Source organism: Mercenaria mercenaria, chromosome 4 (assembly GCF_021730395.1).
Source record: "Mercenaria mercenaria strain notata chromosome 4, MADL_Memer_1, whole genome shotgun sequence".
Taxonomy (NCBI): Eukaryota; Metazoa; Mollusca; class Bivalvia; order Venerida; family Veneridae; genus Mercenaria; species Mercenaria mercenaria.
The window spans coordinates 85465381-85491230 of record NC_069364.1 but is presented as its reverse complement, the minus strand read 5'-3'; the positions used below and the strand labels follow the sequence as shown (position 1 = coordinate 85491230).

Sequence of the window (25850 nt, the reverse complement as noted above, 5' to 3'; positions counted from 1 at the left end):
TAAAACATTAATAGCTTAGTCAGAATCTTCATTATGCGTGCATTAAGTTATGGACAAAGTATGCACTTTATCTTAGTTAAGTCACCCTTTTAGCCACAAATACTGGCTCCATACACTACTGCGTGAAGAAACATAATTATGGGTTTTGAAGCAACATGAACACCAAAGTTACATGGTCAAATTCGCAAATCCCTGTGGTTTTACTTTCGTATGTCTACTTGTAAATGTTTCATATCTAAAATATCCGGGTTGATTAAACAATGAAATAAGAGAGTATATGATAATCGCAACAATCAAGTCGTTAAGATAATCGCTACAATCAAGTCGTTAAGATAATCGCAACAATCAAGTCGTTAAGATAATCGCTACAATCAAGTCGTTAAGATAATCAAACTGTTACAATCACCAGGAAAATACATATATATTGTTTTAAAGGCAAGTCTTCATATGACATCATAATAGATTATACAAATGTATATATGAGCCGTGCCACGGGAAAACCAACAAAGTGGGTATGCGACCAGCATGGATCCAGACCAGCCTGCGCATCCGCGCAGTCTGGTCAGGATCCATGCTGTTCGCTAATAGTTTCTCCAATTCCAATAGGCTTTAAAAGCGAACAGCATGGAGCCTGACCAGACTGCGCGGATGCGCAGGCTGGTCTGGATCCATGCTTGTCGCATACCCACTATGTTGGTTTTCTCGTGGCACGGCTCATTTATATTTGAAACCGACAGCAACGTTAATAAATTATGATAAATTGCAAATCAATATTTTTAAGTATCGGTATGATAAAAAGAAAGCTACGTTTACTTTTACTTTGCATACACGACGTATTAGATAAATTTTGTACACATTTCCAAACGAATGTTTATATTTATAAATACTAACTAATTCATCAGATAAAACCAAAGTACACTTACAATGGACGCATATAATAATAACGATACGGAGCATATTAAGTACTTTCACATTAAAGGGAGTTAATTACAAAATGCAGTAAAAAGCAATTAAACTTATTTACCTAATTTTAAACTTCGCTGACATATTTTATCTTCGTCGATAAGATATTAAAAAAAACATATTTCTGCAAATATAAGATCTTTATGTCTCTGTGAAGTTAGCAGTATAGCAGACTAGCAGGATAATCCCAGCAGAATAACTCCAGTAGAATAGCTATTCTGCTGAAGTTATTCTGCTATTCTGCTGCAGTTATTCTGCTGGAGTTATTCTGCTAACTTCACAGAGACGATATTCATACAAATATGTGAGTTTTTAGCCATGTTAAATATCTTTCTTGGGTGAATTGTATCTAGTCAAATGAATATCTTTGTTTCAATTGCAGTAAAACTGTGGATGTTATCAATGCTTAAGCATGTTAGGCTGTTTTATTGTAGTCATATTTAGATATGTTAAGATTCACAGACAGTCATTATATATTTGTTTTTACGAGCTTTATAGAAATTAATCTAATGAACAATAGCAATTTTGAAAATAAAACCATAAAAGTATATGTCGGTATGTCTGTCCTTGTACCTGTCTGTCTATCTAACTGTCTTTCTAACTCTTGCTAGATTAGATATGCAGGGTGATAATTAGATTTAAAGTAGGTTTAAAAATACAATCATTGACAATTTCTAGCCTATCGACATTACGAACAAGTTGCATTCCATCTTTACTAATATCACCGAAGAGCAACCTCAAAGTAGGAGCGGTGCTTGTCAAATACAACGTTGCACGGCATTAAGGTAATAAAGCACTGCTAAAGTAACTGAGGCTCTGAAAAATGATTGGGTATATGTATATAACAATCAAATGACATAAAGCAGGGAATTACAGACTACTTTTTTGAAGAAACACATTAAGTTTGTGAAAGTTTTCACTAGTGTTGAGTCACCAATATTGTTTAGGCCCAATCTCTTGAAAGAATCTGGTCTTCAAAGGGATGTAGGCTCAAATATTCAAAGAAATATTTCTGAATGGACCAATGTTTCAGAATTTGTTTGGGGTGGATGGTTTGAACATAGGTCAGATTGTATAATTTCAAAATTCCAGTACATAAAGTGAATACAAACATGTATTCAACTTCACAAATTTAGCCTGTGACACTAGTACTTTTAGTGCAAAAGTTATTATAGAAAATTGCCACAATTATCTTTTTTAAGTTTTTAAATTACGAAACTATCTTCACAAATCTATGCCATCTCAATATCCGTGAAGAATATGAAAGAAATATCAATTTTTGTTAAAGTATGTTCTTTTTGAGAGCAACCCTGTTAATAGATATCCATGGAGGCTATTCCAAGTCCTAAAACTTATACTATTTTGTATTTTATTTCGATATGTTAATATTATATATCATATTCAAGCTGAGGATGATTTCATTGGAGTGGCTGAGGCAAAGCGGTACAAAGCGGTACATTGCCATGCTACTAATCCAGATGTCTTGGATTCGTATCTCGGTATAAGCGGATTCGATCGAGGTTTCTACATCCCCCTACATAAGGAATCCTGTTTGTGCCAGTTGTAATGTCGTCCGTCGCGCTAAGATGGTGACACACGACAATGCGAAGTGACATGGCGACAAAGCCAGATGGAAACGTGACAATACGATACGACACACGACAATGCGAAGTGACATGGCGACAAAGCCAGATGGCAACGTGACAATGCAATACGACACACGACAATGCGAAGTGACATGGCGACAAAGCCAGATGGCAACGTGACAATGCAATACGACACACGACAATGCGAAGTGACATGGCGACAAAGCCCGATGGCAACGTGACAATGCAATACGACACACCACAATGCGAAACGACGCTTGACATTGCGATACGACGTACGACAATGTGACGGAATATTGTTGCGATGTCATATTGCATTATCTCGATGTCACTTCGCATTGTCGTATGTGGTGCTCTGAAGTTTTGCTAACTGCGACACACGACAATGCGATACGACGTTCGGCAATGCGAAACAACACTCCATAATGCGGAGCGCCATTTACTTAAAGTCATATCGCATTGTCGCTTGTCGTGTCTGCGTCTTTAGCACAGATATGTTATACATGAAAATGTTAGTACAACACGTGGACACTATTGTAACTGTATAATTTTTACATGAAAATGGCGTCTTTAGAAATAAAAAATTAAAACGGGAGTAATTTCTAGATATTGGCCCTCTCGTTAGAACCAGTCAAAATGCTTGAATTCTGAAATGGTCCTTTATTTTCGTACTGGCCCTATTTTTCTCGTTCTGGTTCAGTTTAGTTTGGAATAAGCTTAATTTGTTTAATATCATTTGTTTAATTTATCGAATATCGTGTCTAATATTTATTTGTTGAATAATAATACATAGTATTACTCTGTCAAAAAATAAAATGTTACTATTTTTAATAAGCAATCTGGCCACTCATATCAATAAATAAGCGTTTTTCGAACTGCTCAACTACTATGTTTTCCTAAATGATAAGTATTTCGTCTCATACATGGCAAGTTATTGACAATTCTGATTATGGTATGCCGCATTGATAACATTATATGACCTGTGCTACGGAATGATAAGAGCGATCCTTTATGTATACATCACCGCTTTGAATCATTAATACAATGACATTTGTTTGAAAGTACTCTAGCAAGTGTAATATGAAAATAAATGTCTAATATAGATGAAGTATTTTGCAAAATGTGTTGGTAGACAATTCACAACTTTTAATATCTGGAGTCTTCAGTTCTTCCAAAGTATGCTAGATCTACAAACCTCTATAAGCACATTTCTATTTGTTTGACCCTGTAAATTACTAGATTATTTTGCCCTTCCATTTTAACACACTTGAACATTCTTTGTTAAGAAAAGCCATTAATATGAGATCAATATATTTTGTAGGCAAGTAAAAAGCAATACACAAAAGCATTGGAGCTCGCACGCATACTTCATTTGTTTGACTGATTTAATTATTGACACAAAACCATGAATAATTTTCTTAGTGATAATTTATTGAATCACAAATTGGAGAAGACATTGCTATGTGATAGTTTGTACAACTTCATACGTCAGTGTATTGTTATGTCTTTTATCCTGCTAAAAGCTACAGAAGTGAACATCACGTGTTCTACTACTAGTTTCAAACAAATCCATGACACATTAACAATCAGATTGACCAGCTATAGCACGATTTTGTAGTTTTGTGCATCTTTGATGAAGTTGCAGTCTAAGTAAAATAATTTATGTTTAAACAAAGTTCCATAAAAGCATTCCCTCATGGCTTTTATGTTTGTCCTACAGTATATATATAGACTGCCGTCATTGGATATAAATTACATCGTCTTGTCCGTTATTGAAACCAGAAGCTGTGCATTGCACACAAGAGATTCTGTCTGTTATACTTTCTGTAAGTTTTCAACAGCTTTAGAGAAAAAAAACTCTCCCTGTTAAGAATATTTTCTTCCCGAAAAGACCTGTTCGTTGTCATTTATAACCCGTCCAGAGCAACAGACTTTGAACAACACAAACAAAATGAGCAGAATCCCTGGCGATATGAAGATCGCGTTATTTAGCTGAATGGAATGGAACGGTAACGCATTTCCACTGAATCCTTCATGAATGCCTCAATGAACACTGCTACATTAATACAGCATCAAGATGGAAACCTGATGGTGATGGTAATTATAATGCAACTCCTGGTCTGACCCTTTGTCTTGTTCTGTAACAGCGGCAAGTTGGCAGCCTGTTTTCACGAGGTGGAAACACTTCTTCTTGATCTGACCTCTGTCTTGTTTTATGACATTGACAGGATGACAATATGTCAGGAAGTAGCTATACAGTATCTCCTTATCTTGCTTCTGTCTTGTTTTATGACAGTGACAGGATGACAATATGTCAGGAAGTAGCTATACTGTATCTCCTGATCTGGCTCCTGTCTTGTTCTTTTACAGCTGCCAACAGAGGGTGGTGCAGAAATCCGGAATTTCGTTTGTGATGTACGTGGTGTGCCTGCGGAGAGAGTCCTGCTGTCTTTAATCTTTGGTCTACTGGCATTATTTCATCATCTGATTCAGTTGTGTCGTCTGAGATCTCTGTGCAAGAAAACGTTTAAATAACAGATTACTAAAGTATTTATTCATATCATGTGACAAACTCAGGTCACTGACTACTACAGCGAAAAGGATACAGATATGTAGGCTCTGCAAATTTAGAAGTGATTATGGAAAAGAAAACTACGTTTCGCGGATGTTATGATGTTTTTGTGGTTTTAATTGATCGTAGCAAGTATTTTTTCGTTAATAAACAAGCAAACATTAGTGATGCAAAAGAGATACTAGAAGATATTAAGAAATGAGAGAAGCTTGCGATAAATTGTCTTTTATACATACGTATCACAGGTATAGCAAGTCTCGGTGGTGGTTTAAAATTACTTCTAATCTCTGGCTCACTTCCGCCGGCATACAATCCCATTATTCCTAAATGAGGGGAAGTCACTCTGGCAACTAGTTTCTCTAACTCTATAGAGTTATCTGTGTATGGATACTCGTGAACTCCGTGCAGCACTAACAGCATCTGTTGTATAGCAGGTGGTACTGGCTCTGATTGTATGAATTCTTGCAAAGCTTCTGTAAATCACAAACGATATTAAGTGATAATACAATCATGAATAAAGCTTTAGGTAAGGACAAAATATCTCGTTAAAAACTCATCGTGAGCGGGACAAAATTACCCAAAAGCTTCCCTATGAAATGAAAAAAAGTTTGCTGAAAAAATTCTTTAATCATTGGTAATTGCTAAAAAGTCTTTGCCACCGTTAACATTATTGTATACAAAGACAAGTATGGATGGCCAAACCATACTAACTATCTTTGCAAAGTTCTTTATAGACTTCTTTACCTATTCACTTTTTTCCATGTAGCGGTTGGGGTAAAGGTAGCACTGTATGTAACTCATCATAAGCTGTATCTTTTGTCTAGGTCTTTGAGAGACTAGTCATACCTTGGCTCGATATTTAATACTATTTGAAGAATATTGAAAATAAATTCAAAGTTATGTAACTGAACATTTCATTTTATTTGATCTTCTTATTTCTCTACCATTTTTGTAGATCATGCTTTTAGATCTTAGCATTGAAACCTGATTAAAATACTGTGCGACTACCTGCCTGTCTGTGTTGTTGGTTGTCTGTATGTGTACAAACACAAGATTTACACAGAAAGTAAATAATATATCGTCAGTCAGATTGAATTTATAAGTAATTATACCTTTTATAGGTAGCTTGAGGAGAACAGCATTTCTAAACTCCAGTAAAGTCACCTCCCTTATTGTAAACGTTTTCGCCTGCAAATGTAACTCGGAAATAAAAAAACACACTTATACATCATTTACAAAGATGATCAGTAATGAACTTTCACTCGACTGTTCAGTTCAGTTTGAATTTGTGACATTTATCATTTCCTTTGAATTATATATGCAAGAAAGTTAAAATTATTGCAACAACATTTATCATAAACTTTCTAATCATTTGAACATATATAGTTAGACCCATGCCTGTGTGTTGTCAACATTGACACTGAAAAACTTAATTATATACTATTTTCGAAAGATCAGATGGGTCATCATTAGAGTTAAGCCCACCCATAGTTTTAAAACGAAATTTGCCACACTATCTAAAGCAGTTTCATTCTTTTGTACGTGTACGACATCAAAATGTCACATGAGCGACTTTAACTTGGTTGCATCAAGTTTAAATCTATGTAGATGGTGTTCATACTTTCACGGGGTACAAGAGTGCTTGCAACATTGGCAAGATTTCTCGGTAAAAATAGTTCCACTCTTCTCCCAACTTTGTTAACAGTGACTTTCCTGAAAGAGAAATCAAATTATGACCATTCTATTCTGTGACCTGTTGTGTTATTTTGAAATTCATCTTTTTATCACTTCTTGGGCAGTGCATTCAAAAACGACGGAACTGCTAACCTTTTTTTTTTTTTAGATATTTCATGGATGAATGATTCTTCAGGTAATGTGTATACTTTTATTCGCGCAACCGCTGAAAGACGACACTACTAGCAGTAGCAGGGAAATATACTAGTTTTGGTTGAGAAAGTCTTGACCAATCATTTAATTCATGTTTCAAACAACGAACATTACTTTTTATCTTTTCTGTGCTTTTGAAAATTGATAAAGCAACGCTGACCTACCGGTAATTTCTCAGGTAATTGCAATAACAAATTAAAAATTAAACTGTACAATAATATATACCTGTTTCATGCTTAATCTTTTCTCTCAATATAAACATTCCTTTCTTTACAAGCTTGTCCTGAAAATATAACAATATTGAAAAAAGAGTTGTTTGTAAAATATATATACCACCACAATGGCTTGTTCGCGGCAACTGTATATGTAATTTTGTATGCTGTGACCTTGACCTTTGATCTTTTTGCAATTTTGGAATTAACCTTGGCCTTTGACCTAATAATGCTTAAAACAATAACTGGCATCTACTGACCAAAGGCAATCATACTATAAAGTTTGACTCCCGAAGCCCAAGCATTCTTTAGTAACTGACAGAAAACAAAATGCTCTACCGACCGACCAACAGACAAACCTGCAATTAATTTACCCCATTTTCTTCGGAGGGTTGCATAATTCCATTGTATATTTATATCTGTGCTATGCAAAACAAATACAAATGTTGTTTCTTTAATTTTATACTGGTAGGTTAGCAGCCAGTGTCATCAAGCAAGAAACTATATTAAACTGACAGAAATTTCTTCCATTCATCCACCGATACAGTATTATTAAATGGTATTATGTTTCCTCAAACATACAGCCTGTGGGAATTTGTATCTTCTAGCTACTACAAAGTTACTGTTTATCTCCTACAAGAAATCCAATCCATTGATCGTCTTAGTTTTGGTTCTTACGGAGAAACAAAACGAGTGTCATTTCTCTCTGTCAAACAAATTAACTGTTGCTGTGTAGAAACCACTCTCCTTTCGATAAGGAACTTTTCATTAAATCCGTGTCTTTGTAATTAGGAACAATTGCTTCTCACCTTATAGTAGTCGTAGATCAAAGGAGCCGCTTCAGTCGTCGTTAGGTTCCTGAAATCAAAAGGTTTACAAGTAGTTAAATCTATTTTACTAAAAAAGCAAATTTAGGAGTCAGAAATAGCGAAGTAACTTTTATGTATTATTATTTACGATTTAGAACGCTTGGCAGCAGATAAATTGCCAGTGCTGCCTGAAATTGATCGTACTTTGGTTATTATGACCTAAGGAGAACGTTTTAATATAGGGTTCTTTCTAATGTAATTGTTTATTCATCAATCACTCTTTTATACACTAGCAGTACTGATAGAAAGAAGGAGTTCGTACATTTTTGAGCGGAAGACAACACTGTGTAAGGCACTGTTTTCCGTGACAATTTGACAAACGATGTCTGAAACAATTCATGCTCAAATTCTGATTTCTGTTTAGACGTTTATTGAGCAGAACAATTATGTTTGAAAAAAGCGGCATTAAAACCCATATCCGACATTTAAAAAAAAATGAAACACAAGACACTAAAACAGTTTTTCATGTACGTCATAAAATAATATTTGAACCATTTATTGAATGGTTATGTGTTTAAAGAAAGCCAAAATGCCAATTTTATCCTCTTAAATTTCACAAGTCTCGATTAATACTTCAGTCTTGGAGAAGTATAAAGCAGAATGTATGCTTTGAGAACAGCTACTGACGTGAAGCAATTACAGCCTGGTGTAGCATAGTTACACAAAAACCTTGTCAGTCTGTAGGATGAAAGTTCTAAGAAAAAATGAAAAAATATCTCCGAGTACGAGAAATAATGTCATGTAATCTGTATTACTGTAACTGTACGAATCTGAATCTATGTGTAGAGGCATCTTGCCGATATCGACATCCATCTATTTCAACAGAGAAAAACCTGATTGAATAAAGTATGTGCTTGGTTACTGTGGCTGAATAATTGAATTCCCAGTTTGCAGCGTCTGTTTATGAACTAGTCTTATTTGCTATTTTTGTAAGTAATTACACAAAGTCTACAGATAATTGATTGTTTTAAAGACTTCTTGAATAATTCTGAACAACCTGTTAGCCCGATGCATTTTCTATTCACCTCGAAGTTTTATCTTGTTAAAATATATTACATCCCTACATTATTATCTGACCCACCCTCACCCCCACAAAAAGTGGCCGAAAGCATAATCTGAACTCTAAAGTATGAACGTCATCATAATCTACATAATATGTGGCTTTCATTTGAACTAGCGTTTTGTCTTTCTTAAGTCTCACCTGACAGCTTCTTGCAGCGTTGTTAGTTCGTTTTCTTGAAGCCTCTTCTTTTGGAACAAGTGAACAACAGCCTCCGACACGCTAAAAAATAAATACAAATGAGTGCTGCCAGTAGCACAACTGCTACCTGCATTCGGTAAAGGTACATATTGTCTCATACTTGTAGCAGCGAACGAACGATGCTACTGCTCTTCTGTCAATGTTACGGGACTGTGGAGTTACAAAATATGTCTAGTGCATGTAACTGTTCAGATTAAGCTTATCTGAATTTTTAAAAAGGGACCAGAGTCTTTTTGGGAAATATGTCAAGAGCTGATTTCCTGGGTCGCCTATAAATTATATTATTAACAGTGAAATCTATTTAATAGTGAACGACAAGTCTTGTTCACGATGCTATGCTAAATTTTTAATTGCCCTTATATCAATTATTTAACTTGTATTCATCTGGACCAATAAATCCAAAGACAACATACATCTAGTAAATAAGATAGCTTTCTCGCCGTGAAAATCTCGTCAATTCTTAATACATGTATACTTTCTGAACCCTTTTATATGCTGTTATCCTGCCTATTTCCGGCTTCACAGATGTTTTGTGTAATGTTCTTTACAGGCAGGTCGTAAGAACGGGCGCTAACAATAAAACATGTTACATTGTTTTCTTTCAATGTCAACTATTTGACATCCAGCATTTGATTGACTGTTTCTGAGCACATTTTGGAAATAAACCAATGACAAATTATCATTCTCAGATTGATCCCTAAACTCAGTTTTATATCTTTGGCGCAAGCTTTTACCTGGCAAAGCCAGCATTTTTCAGCGGAAGATCTGTTGATCTTGGTGAGAACAGGTGTCGCACTAGCCCGCTGAAGGAATCCCTGTGTTTATGGTTCCTGATTGCATCACTTATGTTCGAAATACTGTGTCTGAAATAAAAAAAAATCACTGGTAAAACTATTTAGATAAGTGATTTCAAATCACTTGCACCCCTTTCAACGTGTGGCCGCGAGTAAATTCTATTGCGAGACGGTCATCAACTTTACCTGAGGTTCCAGAAGCTCAATTGATCTACCGAGGTAAATTGTCAGCCAATTATACTTTCCAGCTTTCGATGATGGAGTACTTATAGGCACAGGCGGGCACCTTGGTAGAACCCCTGGCCTTTTGTAAGCCGTTACGATCAATTTCTGCACTGAAAGTTCGAAAATGACCCAAATGGCCTGTTGAGGATATAGTTATAGGCATCTGCGGACATCTGGGTACAAGCAATTTAGACCACTTCCTCATATGAAAGAATTCTACACTGAAATCGAGGTTTCAAAATGACGGCACTGTGCCAGTAATGAAAGTTTCAACTGTCAGAATGACCTACATAAACTGTAATAAGTAATCGCATTAGGGACGGTGCGGTAACCTCATGGCCCGTTTACCTGATTAATGTATTAATCTGTGCCGTTTACTAATGTTATTAAAATTTTGTTTTACTTTAAACTGCAATAATCATATACGCCACTTATATTTCAATACATTTATAAAAAATGGCTGTATCTTTTGTAACAAGAAATTTCTCTTGACTATTTGAAGCAGATTGTTTTTAAAAAGACAAGAAGTTTATCAGGTTTTCATAGTACAATCCTATAGTAACGCCGTTTCGCTGATGTGAGTCTAATTTTGGACGTATTGTGCGGTCCATTTGGTTCTGCCAGCGTTCTTGTGTTCCGCCGCGATAACATCCCTTGGGTAGTGCATGTAAGGGGATATTGAAATGTCCTTGTATTCTTATTAAGAATAAGAATGATTTCAAATCACTTGCACCCCTTTCAACGTGTGGCCGCGAGTATATTCTATTGTAAGACGGTCATCAACTTTACCTGAGGTTCCAGAAGCTCAATTGATCTACCGAGGTAAACTGTCAGCCAATTATACTTTCCAGCTTTCGATGATGGAGTACTTATAGGCACAGGCGGGCACCTGGGTAGAACCCCTGGCCTTTTGTAAGCCGTAACGATCACTTCATGTGAACAATTTCTGCACTGAAAGGTCGAAAATGACCCAAAGGCCCTGTTCAGGATATTGTTATAGGCATCTGCGGACATCTGGGTACAAGCAATTTAGACCACTTCCTCATATGAAAGAATTCTACACTGAAATCGAGGTTTCAAAATGACGGCGCTGTGCCAGTAATGAAAGTTTCAACTGTCAGAATGACCTACATAAACTGTAATAAGTAATCGCATTAGGGACGGTGTGGTAACCTCATGACCCGTTTACCTGATTAATGTATTAATTTAGGTGTCACCCCGGTATAGAAGTACTTCCGGGTCGTTGTATCCTAGAAAGTAGTTCTTTGAAATTTTGAAGTTCCCAATTTAACGCTATCCCTACTTTGACATGTTATATTCCAAATGTATTTATTGATACTGTGTACATTTTTGTCATTTCTGATGTCTTTAACAGTTGTTTTATGTGTGTTTTTCAGGATTACATTTCTGTGCGGAAGGATTAAAAAACTACACCAGACTGGTGGCCATGACAGATGTCAGTGGGAAATTTAAATATGGACTAGATACTTTGATGTGTAGCAAAAACGTTCATCGTTGATGGTGGTGTTTTTCTGTGATATATTGACTGGGATAGTATTACTCTTCAGAAATACAGAGCTGTCAATGCTGCAATTTTGTTGTGAAATTCACAATCCATGTCCAAAAGTGCTTGTTTTACTATACAGCAAAGAAGGAGAAATTGTACCGGGCCGACACCTTAATCTGTGCCGTTTATCAGCAAGTTTATCAGGTTTTCATAGTAAAATCCTATTGTAACGCCGTTTCGCTGAGGTGAGTCTAATTTTGGTCGTATTGTGCGGTCCATTTGGTTCTGCCAGCGTTCTTGTGTTCCGCCGCGATAACATCCCTTGGGTAGTGCATGTAAGGGGATATTGAAATGTCCTTGTATTCTTATTCAAAATTCTTTTTAGCTAATTGCATCAAGAATAAAGCATGCACCTTTTAATCTTAGCTTTAAATAACATTTTACATTTTTGAAAAAAGACCACTAGAGAAAATATTTTTCCAGAATGCCTGGCTCTGGTCGTTTTGATGGTTAACCTAATCAGAGACCTACCGAAGATGTGCATTTATCTAATTATTTTGCGAAAATGAAAATAGGAAAAAGGTAATGCGACGATGTGTCGGCCTAAGCAAAATAAACGGACACGCTCCAATGACTCTACACCAACATACCACCAATCGTTATTAGAGGGAAGAAATACAAAACAATTTACAAGAGAAAGGTTATAATTATCATTGTGAAACATCAATGTTCAAAAAGGACACACGATGTCTTCTCGCCCGTTGTGTGTTTTAATGTAACATTGTTTTGTACATAACAACATAGTGACATGACTTTGAAACAATCATGGCCGATTGCTGTAAGATATATCTACAGAAAAAGTTAGATACATTCTACCACGTCCGTGAAGTATCCTCTTCTTAAACTAAACAAAAGCATTAAAAACTTTAAAGGTAACATAATAGTATTTCGGAGTAACAAAAATAAACAAGGAAATATTTACCTCTTTATTTGCTTTTCCTGTTATAAATCTATTTGACTACATGAAATGATTATCTCATCACACGCTTTTTTTTCACATAAATATTTCCTGTTAACTGATGTTAAAACTTATTTTTTGTAACATACTGCTGGATATGAGCTGTCTTTTATGTACAAATATCTGGTACCTTACTGATAAAGCAAATTTACTAATTAAAAATCTATAAATAATAAACGTAAATAAACGTATCATATGACTGTGAAAAGCTACATCTCGTGTTAATCGTGTTGAAGAATTTTAAATTTTTAAAATGTACATTCATTTATCCTCGATATTTTGATAGAAAATGTTGCTGTAGAAATAGAATTGCTGCTTTTGTTTCCTGGAGTGGTAATTTAATCAGTAAAACTTTTGACCTATTTAAAATATTTTATGGCACATGAAATAATGACTTCAAACAATAACAATGTTGCATATGTTTCAATTGACAACTGGCATTGAAGATAGGGAGTATATTAAAAGTATTTGATCGTGTAAGGAACGTCAGTTTTGTTATTGTGACCCAAATATTCCTTTCTTTGTTCTAGTTGTAAACATGTTAAACAACACAGACAGTGACAATAGTCATAACATAACTGGACCTGTCATGGGCAGCTTGTAGCCAAAGCATTATAAATATATATATAATTCCAGTTTTGAACGGAGAGATTACTTTGGTAAACGAAGCAATTACTGAACCGCGCGCCAAACTGTGCCCAAGGATTGTAGCTATTTTGATACGCAGACGCTACAAGGGCATTGTGACAACACTATCAGTCACATTTCTGTAGTCATTAAAAATGGCAATTGTTGTGTTGTCTAAACGTAAATGCAACGCTAAATTTGAGTGTATTGTTTGTTTTTCTTGTAACAAAACATAAAGTTTTTCGTAACTTTTACACTGATGATATCAAAAGAACAATGTGTTGTTATCACAATATTGAGTGTAACATTTTTATGGTAAAGTTGTAACGGTTACCAGTGGGGTTAAATATTATCATTATGGTGAATGCCTTCAAGTGCACTTGATATAATTCTAAGAAAGTAAGAAGATTGAATAAAATAGTTTATCGCTGGTACTGGAGTACACCCGTAATGGCAATCGGCAAATTACGTGATCTCCATATATGACTTCGGCATTTTCCGGTTTTTACGGAAAGCCATGAACATGCTTAGCTACATATACGTCCGAAGAATGCCGATTTACTTAACGAGAATACGTAATCACGCGGAAATTGCCGAGTATCAGCACGACTTACCTTTTGAGAGTCCGTACTCCACTTTGCAGAAAATCCATATTTTCCTTCACAAGTAATATACATGTAATCCTTTCGTTTTAAGAAGAAAAAATCCTTTTTTAAATCAGGAAACCATCTTCACAAATCTATGCCATCTGTATCCGACTATGACGTTGAGAGAAATATCTGCAACAAATTGAGACCGGGAAATATCAATCTATGTTAACAATTGTGTTCTCTATGCGAGTTCCCTAAGATCTAAACTAGATGCCTAAATACAAGTTTCTATTACTTATACAATATAAAGACATTTGTAATGGCGCTTTTTACATATATCAGCACTTGAATTAGACAAAAAGTGACGAAAACAAAACAGAATGTACACAGTATTTAGACGCGTTTTACTCGCCTTAAGTTTATAAAAATTAAGTTCAAATTTTTAAAGTAGGGCAAAAGCATAAGAAGTAACAGCTTATAAAGTGTTATAATCTGATAGTTTCAAACAATATTAAATTGCAATTATCAATACCGGAATGACTTTTAGCCTATATGTACAACCAGTATATTTGCTTTTTAAATTAAGCATAATTTCTTACGGGAGATAGTGGAACTGAAAATTTGTTTATCGCATATACTTTATTCAGATAAACTTGGCAAACTTTCACGCACGTTTGTTTAGTTATAAAAAGCAAACTATTTATACAGAGTACATTTTTATATTGTATCTGTAGATCAAGTTCAGTTAAGTATTGAAGATAAGTTACTTATGAATCAAAATCGGGCGTAACTGGTAACCGTTCATAAAACATAGTCGCGACTTGTACGGGTTTTGAGCCAGCATCCCGTCCCCACCCCTCCTCTCACACACAGATCAGTGGCAATTTAAGTTTTCGGTTCACTTTTTAACCGGCTTACTTTTTAGCATTTATTCAGTTATTTATTGAAAAGATTCCTTGGTACAGTACGTCTAGAAAATACAAGATATTGTTACCACGATGGATTGAACTCGCACCAAGTACATTTTCCAATACAAAATGTATATTAATGTAAATGTTGTCTACAGAGTACGTGTTTTGTGTACGAAAGGTATGTAAGCATGACATGTAAGATAATGCATTGTCGTATAATTCTATCTCAACATTATACAGAATACAAAAATACTCACCGTAGCTTATAAACCAATTGTAAAGACATAGTAAAATCAAACCGTTTGTGATGACAGCAAAATTGAGTCATTTGTGAAGAGTCATTTGTGACGATATTGTAAAAGCAAGCCACTGGTAAAGACAGTAAGATTGAGCCATTTGTAAAGATAACGTAAAATCGTGCCATTTTGAGACAGTAAAATTAAGTCTTGCGGTTGTCAAAACATAAAAGTATGATGAGTTGATGCAGTGTATATTAAGAAAGATGGTAAAAAATTGCTTTCTTATGTGTAAGTGGGCATCGTACATCGTAAGCATTGATCCTCCTTAATTCTCCGAGATTATGGAGCTTCGTTGTCCGTATGTCAAATACTTTTCATTTCTCTTGCTACCACTGTATGAAATCCAGGCGTATACAATTTACCAGTTTATCTTTGTACCATCAATACACAATTATAAGTGACATACACCACTTTTATCATTGAACCAATCTATGAAGTTATTTTGTTATTCGACCCACCCTCTCAAAGAAAAAAAACAGACGAAAAGACAACCATGTAGCCGAGTCGTCTACAGAAAAAAAGAGAACTGAGCTGGTTGTAGCGAAGACGTTATTATGATATCGTTGCATACATCAACAGATATGCAAATATTCCCGAGGCCATTTTGTAGTTTGTATGTTGATAGTAATCAGAATGGCCACAATGTTTGTTGTTCTTACCTTGTATATTATACACATTTAATGGTTAATGGTTCGCAATAAAAGTAAGAATATTCATCTTTTATTGAAAAACAGTACTGAATAAAACACAGAAAGTTGTTTTAGGACGCGATTAGCTTGTTTATTTTTGTTGTATAAGGAATACATATGTGAGAATATTTATAAACCATCATAGTACCCATTCTAGTGCCCACAGTACCCGTTGGTATTTATATACTAAAGTATATTTCGGAAAGAATTTCCGATTATTTAAAAATGTGTATCCCTACATGAAAAAATAAATATAATATTTTCACTAATTTGAAGCAGCGAATTTTATGTCACTGATAAATTCTACAGTAGTTTTACACCGAAAAAAGAAAGAAAACAAAATAAAATAAAGAGTTTTGTTAAAGCCAGAAAACTTCTTTATTTTGAGATAAATTTTAGTGGATTTTAAAAATAGAAATTCTTTAAGCTTAAATCAATTTGTTTGCGGCGACTTTAATGCATATCATCAAAATTCCACACATATTTCAATCTTGTTATAAATGGAGATCTGGGGTATATATAACTAGAATAAACGTAAATTCTATTTTAGGAGCCTTGTAAATAGTATCTGTGTTAAATGGAATTTCAACAGATTATATACGATTAACTTAGCTTCCAGACTATTTTTATTGTAAATACACACAAATAAATCCGTTATATATTAATGCATTTGTTCTTAAAAGACTTGTTCCATATATTTCCATATTTACATTGACAGGTTATTTTAAAATTATGAAAACATACGTGTTTCCACTCATCGTGACTTGCCGAAACTTTAAATGATGAAAAAAATCCCCAACACATGTATAACAAAGATAGATATACAATAAGACAAATATAAATAATGAATAAAACAAGACATGGATAAACAATATACAGAAATTCTTCCAGGTTAATTAATGATTCAGAACAAGATACATGTCCATCGACATATTTTTGATGTTGATGAATAATTAATGAAACAGATTACCTTCTTCCGTAAATAAAGTCGAATGCTCCATTCGCATGCAGCAGGCGTGCAGGAATGATGGCTGATAGCCGATATCGATTTCAGATTATGCCTTTTACCAATTGCAATGAAAGTAAAGATAAAACCACCAATTTATAATAATATTTTAATCATATCAGTTGAACCAGAGTTCATATTTATTCAAAACTGTTTAAGGTAAAATGTAAACAAGCTTAAACAACGTATTTTTGTTGATATATCTGATTATCTTGATGCATTGGTTTATTATAGATGTCCATTGGTGCATTCGAAAGTTAAATTTGACGATTCATCGGTGAATCAGAGCAGAAATTCGTATGTAAACGTCAAAATAACTCGATTCTGTAAACGCGACAAGGTTGAGACATGCGTGAACTTCTGGTTTAATAAACTCCTCAGTTTTGATACAACAATTCAAATACATATAAAGAAAAAAATGAAATCAATGCTACAACAAACATAATGTGGTAAAATATGTCAAACTGAAAGTAATAAAAATACTGTAGATTTTCCCCATGATATAAATAGTACCCAAACTTTACAAAGTAAGAAAAATATGATAAAATTATAAAAAAAAAATCTTTAAGTCCTCCAAGTTTCAAACAGTAATATGTACTTTTCTTTATACCACAGGTAGGTTTTCATAAGGTACATGTCTGGATTTATTTATTTATTTATTTATTTATTTATCCGTGCACACTTCAGCATATACATATAAATCATGTTAAATAGATATTAAAGAATTATAGGAGACAAATAGTGTATACATTATAAATCACACGGCTGTTAAGATACAATCACAATTTAAGAAAATCTTACACATATGAGCCGTGCCATGAGAAAAACAACATAGTGGGTTTGCGACCAGCATGGATCCAGACCAGCCTGCGCATCCGCGCAGTCTGGTCAGGATCCATGCTGTTCGCTTTCAAAGACTATTGCAATTAGAGAAACTGTTAGCGAACAGCATGGATCCTGACCAGACTGCGCGGATGCCACTATGTTGGTTTTCTTATGGCACGGCTCAGATATAAAGAGCACACACAATCTAGTCTGGTACTATAAAACATTTAGAAATATTAAACTAATCGTTCATGACTGCGTGTTTCCAAGATAAGATTGCAGGCTTTGGTAGCTCTTGTTTAACAGAATAATGTTCAGCTTTTTAATATAAAGATAATAAAATCCCTGAACTCTTTCAAAGGATCTTGCCTAACACAACAATGCAAAGGAAAAGTAAGCTTTCAATTTCGACAATATCTATGCCTACCTTTTTGCAATAATGACATTTTCTTAAGACATACGATACATATAATTACCTTACAATTTCAGAATCAGTTGGTGCTGTCTTGAGCTCCACTTCTAAATTTTGCTAAAGCCTTTCTGTGCCTTTTTTAATATTCATGACCAAAAATAATGGGTCAAATTCGTACGTCTGTGACTTTTAATATACATGACCAAAAAGCAAAAAAGAATGGGTCAAATTTATACATTTGTATGCTTGTTTAAAATTTCTGTGGTACCCCAATTCTTGTCTACCTACATTAACAGCCCTTACAACCCTTACACTACTGACCCTTACACTACTAATCCTTACACTACTGACCAAGACCCTTTATAACCTTCAAAAATATTATTAAACTTTGCTACCTATTTCTTCTTCACATAAAACGCTCCTGATACCAAACTAATAAACTAATTTCAACTTCAATGTTACTTTTATTATTTTTCATATCTTTTTAATCCTTGCCTTTCTTAAATGTTTGTGTACATCAAAAGGCAGGCTCCATTAATGTAATTAACTATTTGCTTTTTGACAAAATTTACCACCTTCAGCGTTCCTTTCAGTATTTAGAGTAGATTTAAAAAATTTTATAGAGTATAGAGGCTCTTACTATAAAATATTAAATACTTTTGACTTTAAATAACAAACGAATTTCTGCACCGATTTCCCGTTGACATGTTTAACCTCGTTACATTTAACTTTCAAATGCACCACTGCAGAGCTATAATCAACCGATAACGATATATTAGCAACAATACGTTGTTGCAACTTGTTTGTATTTCATCTTAAGCAGTTTTGAATCAATTTGAACTCCGGTTCAACTGATACGATAAGAATATTATTGTAAATTGGTATTTCATCAGAATTGATTCAAGTCGGTATAGACTATCATTTATGCGCTAAAGCTGAATACGAACAGCTAGTTGTACTTTTTATTTAGGAGAGAAGGTAATTTGTTTTATTAATACTTTGGGATTAATTATTTAACAATGATATATTAACATCTCTAATGTAGGGATAATGCACGTTTTTTGTGTATTAACGTCTGCAGAAGCCCGCGGGATTGTTTGTGACCGAGACCGAAGGTCGAGGTCACAAACATATCCCAAGGGCTTCTGCAGGCGTTAATACACAAAACAAACGTGAAATTGTCGCTATTCTTGCATAAAAAAAACATTACACGACGACTAAATGCATTGTTTTCATATTGATTGACTTGACGATTCCGGTAAAATTTTTTATTTACCATTCTTGTTGTTCTTGGAAACGGTAAACATGTTTAAATATCCATAACCGGGGCACACATAACAACAACACTACTAAAAGCGTGATTTGAAGGTTTTTGAGCATCTTATTTTTATTTTAAGTTATTACAAACGTTACATTACACACAATTTTGCATATAGCTTAAAAATTTGATAGACAAGAACACAATTATTTTAAGAATAACAACTTTACATTCGAATTATTTTGAGTACGAACAAACAGAGTACGGATGAGTACGAAGCTAGTGACTAGCTTTCGAGGTTTATCATATGAATTCTGCGAACAATCAGGTAAAAACAAACCGACTGATACTAACAAAAGTCAACAATATAATACCTAAAAACGGGCAATAGCACAAGTTACACGCGATACTTATTTATTCAGAGTTATTTACAATAACTGAACAGACACTTTGTAAAGGGAGTAAACTCTAAGAGAAGCTAGTGCGTACATTGATGGGGGCAGTACGTTTGGGGTTGGAAACTGATACAGCTAAACATACTATGGATTACACTGTGTCTATAATGCTACAAGAAGAGGTTATTATGGAAGAAACAAGATGCAGATGCCAGATGTCAGTCTTCGCAGAAATACATACATATGTCCCTGGCAAAGCATTTCAGAAATAAAAATCGGGTATTAACAGCACGTGAATTGCCTTGTTTGCACACGATTTTTCTCCCGTTAATACATGGGCGGATCCAGTGAAAAAAGTAGTTTTTATGCAAGCATATGCGAATGTACCATATTTCGAATTAGTAAATGTAGAATTTCTAACGATTTTTCATCTGCATCTCTTGTAAAAACCTTTGTTTTGTATTGGTTGTATTTTCAAGTTGGTTTTTTTGTTTGCAAAGATTTAACTTCGGACGGAAATAAGCATGGTTTTGTGTGAACATATGAGCCGTGCCATGAGAAAACCAACATAGTGGCTTTGCGACCGGCATGGATCCAGACCAGCCTGCGCATCCGCGCAGTCTGGTCAGGATCCATGCTGTTCGCTTTTAAAGCCTGTTGGTATTAGAGATACTGTTAGCGAACAGCATGGATCCTGACCAGACTGCGCGGAGGCGCAGGCTGGTCTGGATCCATGCTGGTCGCAAACCCACTATGTTGGTTTTCCCATGGCACGGCTCATATATTATAAAGGCAAGATACGGCATCGTAAATATTTAAAGAGGACGTTGAATGACTGCCTGTCACTGTAAATGTCAACAATAGATAACAAGTCATTTTAAGAACAAAGGCAGTATTTCATGGATTTATTATCGTATAAATATAATAAAATCGTCTATATACTTAGTTTATCATAGCCTTTGCTCTACAACAGAACGGACCGATACGGTTTTCAGAATATTGGCTCCATAAATAGATGCTATTTTGGTTCGATTTTGTTTCCTTAGTGTATACGGTGGCTTGGTGTACACGGCGGCCGGGTGGATGTATAATATCGGATGTACCACGCACTTTTTATACTGCATTGCATACCTCGAATAAGTGAATTAATTACAAAGTTTTAATTAAATAAACAGCGTTAATCAACCCCTCTGTCGAAATACTTAAGTTTGTGTACGAGTCAAGACTCGTATGACATCGACAACAGTAGAAAAATTATTTGCCACAAACGAAAGTTTCCGAAGATAAAGTTTAAATGTTAATTTCTGAAATGCGGTATCTCATTCATAAACGGATATCAGTTTGCCAATATTGGTCTGATATACTATAGTATGTTTGCTGGTAAGGGACATAAATACCACCAATTTAATCATTTGCGTAACAACACCCCACTTAATATACAAATTACTGAAATTTCTCTATATATTCATAATTGTTGTGGTGACCAAATTAATAGGCTAGATATTTATATTCAATTGACTCAAGTCATATACTTGAATAATTAAGGTTGAACGTGTTTTTCCCGTTTCGCTTACTTATTTCGATGCGTTTTTTTTTGTTAACTTAAACGGAGTACTATATTAATGCATCAGTTAAAATGTTGATATCTTCACTTTATGGTGTTCCATTAGGGCCAGCGCCAGCTCCCTATGAACGCGAAGTGCGAAGGGACGACGGTACGATGGCGAAGCGTGACAATACGATGGTGATAACACGACAGTACGATGGCGAAGCACGGCAGTACAATGATGACAGTCCGCCGTACTGTCGCTTTTTGCAATCGTACTGTCGCGCTTCGCCATCGTACCGTCGTACTTTCGCCCTTCGCGTTCACTTGGAGCAGGCGCTGGCCCTAACGGAACACCGTTTCACTTCGTATAAAGCATATTATCTGTCAGATAACACATTGAAGAAGCAAATACCACTCTACAAGTTCTTATTATTACAATTTATTATTGATATTCTATATTTAGTTACTTTTATTGTAAAGCTTGTTTTCAAAATTCTATATCTTGAAATTGTTATTGTCTGTCTCGTTATTCTTATTGAATATTGTTCTTGTTATTCTTTGGATTTTCACCTTTTTGACCCTTCATGCATATAACTAGTCCTCATGAAGACCGAGTACAGATGAACTATGTATGTTGACTAATCTCTGCTACCTTTGTTCTGTTGCTTAAGTGATATAACGTTGTTTCTTTTGTTGTTTCACCAACACAATAGCTCATTTCACCGTGTCTTCTATCGCCCACACCAATATGAAACAGAAGTTTGAGACACCATCATTCTGTTGATGAGACAGAGGCAACAAATTGATATAATGATAATGATACAAAACACATTCTGTCAAACCCGTACATGTTCTAATTATTCACTGTGATATCATGTCAACATAACGACCACATCATGACAGTTGTGTTTTAAATTCAAGCGTTTTGTTAACACAGCAACATATTGAAAAATGTCGTTATGTCGCGAAAGCCTTCTCGATAAATTCACAGAATAAAACAAACGAATATACGAATCTAATTAACATATTACAAGTTTTATAGCCAATATAACTATACAATACACTGAGACATAGTATTTAACATTTTCTGAAGAGTATATTAGTCAACTGCAACATTAAAGATAGAAATAATTTTCAAGGGCTAACCTAATTGATAACTTTTCTCAAGTGACATGTTTCTTATTTGTAGACTATAAAAATCTAGAAAGAGTGCAAACAGTTTTCTTAGACTTTGACGACAAAAGATTATACAGTATAGACACAGTCGGCCAAGTACAATAATACGGTTAGAGATATTTCATTCTTAGATCTCTGTAATGCGGACATTTGCATAGCCTCTATTCTTGCGGTAAATTGTGGTACCGCCATATTTCAATTATTGTAAATCTAGATAAAACCATTCTATATTTATTTTCTTGTACTAAATGTAAATAGTTTTCTAACTCAAAATTATGTTTAAATATACAATATGTCTGTAATCAGTTTTCAGTTTTAGTTTCAGATTTATTGGCATATTGGCATATACAATATACCTTTGGCCATTTACAAATACAAAAATGATGGCCAAGATATCACAAAATATAGATTTAAAAAATATAAGTTCTAACTATATTTAAGTTACTCAGAAGCAGCAATATCTGTTTTCCTTTCTTAATTGCATAGCATAATATACTAGTACATATTTGGCTGTATTTCTAATAATCTTATTATTGTTTGAAGATAATATTCTAGTAAATTTATTTATACATGCAAATGAATGATCAATACCGTACTTTTGACGAAGGTTTCTGTAAAATGGACATCATAACAGAAAATGATATTCTGATTCTACAGCAGCACTGGAAGTCTGAGGACGAACCCCTAGAATAATTATACAGAAACTGAGATGAGTTTTGTTGATTTCATTGTAATATTATATCCCCCATACTTCTGAACAATACAGAATTATTGGAGTTTCAAGAGAATCGAACAAAGACAAATTTGTTTTAATGTCCATCTTAATTCGATTATATACGGACAGCAGGTTATCATATGCTTTGGGAGCCTGGTCATTTAAAATTTTCATAGCATTTAACATAGTACATGTATAAGTAAATTTCACACCAAGATAGCAAAACGAGTCTACTGTTTCAACATGTTCTCCATTTATGAATCATATGTAATTATTTCTAGATTTTCTCTTTTTAAATATGCAAATTTAGTTTTATTAACATTTATTTTCAACCCCCATTTGGGTGAATATTCAAGAAGATTACTGACTTGGAGCGGAAGACTATCAGGATTGGTAGTAAATAATGCAATATCATCAGCAGTCAGTAACATATACATAGATAACAAGCTTATATCATAATTTGAAAGTTGTGAGAAATCAACAATACTGTTTATATCATTCACAAAGAGGAGAGAGTGGCTCCTTTTGTTTCATTCCGAGTAATTTATCAAAATCATGTGAATATGACATTATTTCTATGTCTTTTATACAGGATTTAACATCTTGATAAATGGCTTTATCATTTTAATCATTTTAATAAATTTTACAGCTGATTCCAGACTGCACTAATTTTATTCATAAAGCTTCATGTATAACTGTATCGAAGGCTTATTCGTAGTCAACAAAGACACCGTAGAGTTTGGCCGTGTTTAACAACTACTTTTGAAAAATTGCATGTAAAAGAATGAAACAATCTATGGTACTACTTTTATCTCTAAAGCCGTATTTCTCGTCATTTAACACATTCTCATTTTAACAAAATTTATTGAAAAAATCTTAGCAACAACATTTAAAAGAGTTAGCCATCTGTAATAAGAAGGACCAGTATGGTCACCTTTTTTATAAATAGAAACAATAACGAACGCTGAGATATCGCTTTGCCTTGAGAGACACAATGACTAACAACACGTGCAGAAATCAGTCACCATACATTTTCTGTTGTATCGAAACTCTTGATACATGATGTCTACTTTCATTCATGACTTACCAGTGTAAAAGCCTTGTTACAAAGGCGACATTCCAAAGGATATATGTATGGCAACATCCAAGAAGAAAATTGAGACCGCCCGCCCGCTTAGCTCAGTAGGTAAGAGCGTTGGTCTACGGATCGCGGGGTCGTGAGTTCGATCCTCGGGCGGGGCGTATGTTCTCCGTGACTATTTGATAAACGGCATTGTGTCTGAAATCATTAGTCCTCCACCTCTGATTCATGTGGGGAAGTTGGCAGTTACTTGCGGAGAACAGGTTTGTACTGGTACAGAATCCAGGAACACTGGTTAGGTTAACTGCCCGCCGTTACATGACTGAAATACTGTTGAAAAACGGCGTTAAACCCAAACAAACAAACAAAACGAAAATTGAGACATTCAACCACAATTAGAAGACATAAAATAAAATTAACAAGTTCAATTTCAAGTTTAAAGGTGAAATGTTGAAATTCAATCTTTTAACATGCGTAATCCTATAACATGAACCAAAGAAGTAGAGATACATAATATATATTTATTTTTTATCTCTTTGCATTAACGTGGTCATAAGAATAAGATTATTTACATTGACTAACAATAACAAACATACAATAACTTTAACAAAAATGTTTCATAGCCGAGAGTTCACAAAAACCAATGACTTACTTAGTATGACTGTTAAACGTGCTAAATTATGTATCTATTTAAAGATTCGTGCCCGTCGGCACTTACCTTTTCGGCTAATATAGACAGTATCAACATGATACTAATGTAGTTCAGTAACTGAAATATGACAAAACGCATTGCTTCGATACAAGCGGTTTATAACTCTATTTGCATATAATGTTTGTTTATATTAAATGATGTGACAGTGTATTTTCTTGGGTATTTTCTTATCAATCACATCGTAACGTGGACATGTCAGTCTATGACTGACCAAATTAACTGTGCAAATAAATATACATGTACTTGGAAACAAATATGTTTGTTGCCTAATTGTGCGTCTTCAACTTCTAACAATGTATTGTATTTTATACCTGCTGGAAGCTGTATAAAATCAAAACAGAATTTTGGTAATATAGGTGCGTTGTGGTGATAACGAGTTTTCCGCTCATCATTGGGAGTTGCCGGTTTGAACCTCGCTGTAGTCATGACAGATACCGGTCATGCTGTTTATAGTGACTCATTTTTCTCTCTCGATATTTTGTTAAGCTCGAGATGAAATCAAAATAATATAATATATAAATGGTTTACATTTTATACTACGTAAATGTTGTCATTATTAGCCAATTATAAATGAAAACCGCTATCGCCAATATCTCTAGCGGGTGAAATACATAATATTTGTTTAAATAGCAAAACTACTGCACATATACAATTGTAATTTAATCTTGCTTGAAAGTATCAAATTATAAC

At 34.4% G+C, this 25850-nt stretch overlaps 1 protein-coding gene across 2 annotated transcripts; it reads right to left on the bottom strand.

Moving 5' to 3' along the window:
* Positions 1–3986: 3986 nt before the first annotated feature.
* Positions 3987–17806, bottom strand: LOC123552347 (proline-rich protein 5-like). 2 transcript variants are annotated; one of them, XM_045341945.2, is made up of 10 exons: positions 17002–17806; positions 14157–14321; positions 10106–10234; positions 9312–9392; positions 8051–8099; positions 7255–7312; positions 6764–6855; positions 6255–6330; positions 5421–5615; positions 3987–5081 (listed from the first exon to the last, which is right to left on the bottom strand). In XM_045341945.2, exons 2-10 carry the CDS (start codon positions 14192–14194, stop codon positions 4885–4887), a joined length of 915 nt encoding a protein of 304 aa, XP_045197880.2. In that variant the 5' UTR covers positions 14195–14321; positions 17002–17806; the 3' UTR covers positions 3987–4884. The 2 variants fall into 2 exon arrangements, with proteins under 2 accessions (XP_045197880.2, XP_053397836.1); XM_053541861.1 differs by having other exon boundaries at positions 5379–5615; positions 17002–17798.
* Between the last annotated feature and the right edge of the window lie 8044 nt (positions 17807–25850).

Excerpts from the sequence above, each read along its gene's own strand:
- LOC123552347 (XM_053541861.1), bottom strand. The coding sequence starts at position 14,194 with ATGGATTTTCTGCAAAGTGGAGTACGGACTCTCAAAAG. Across the intron at positions 8,100-9,311 it reads ACGCTGCAAGAAGCTGTCAG|GAACCTAACGACGACTGAAG; the intron begins GTGAGACTTAAG and ends TTTTGATTTCAG. Across the intron at positions 6,856-7,254 it reads AAAGATTAAGCATGAAACAG|GAAAGTCACTGTTAACAAAG; the intron begins GTATATATTATT and ends TTTCTCTTTCAG.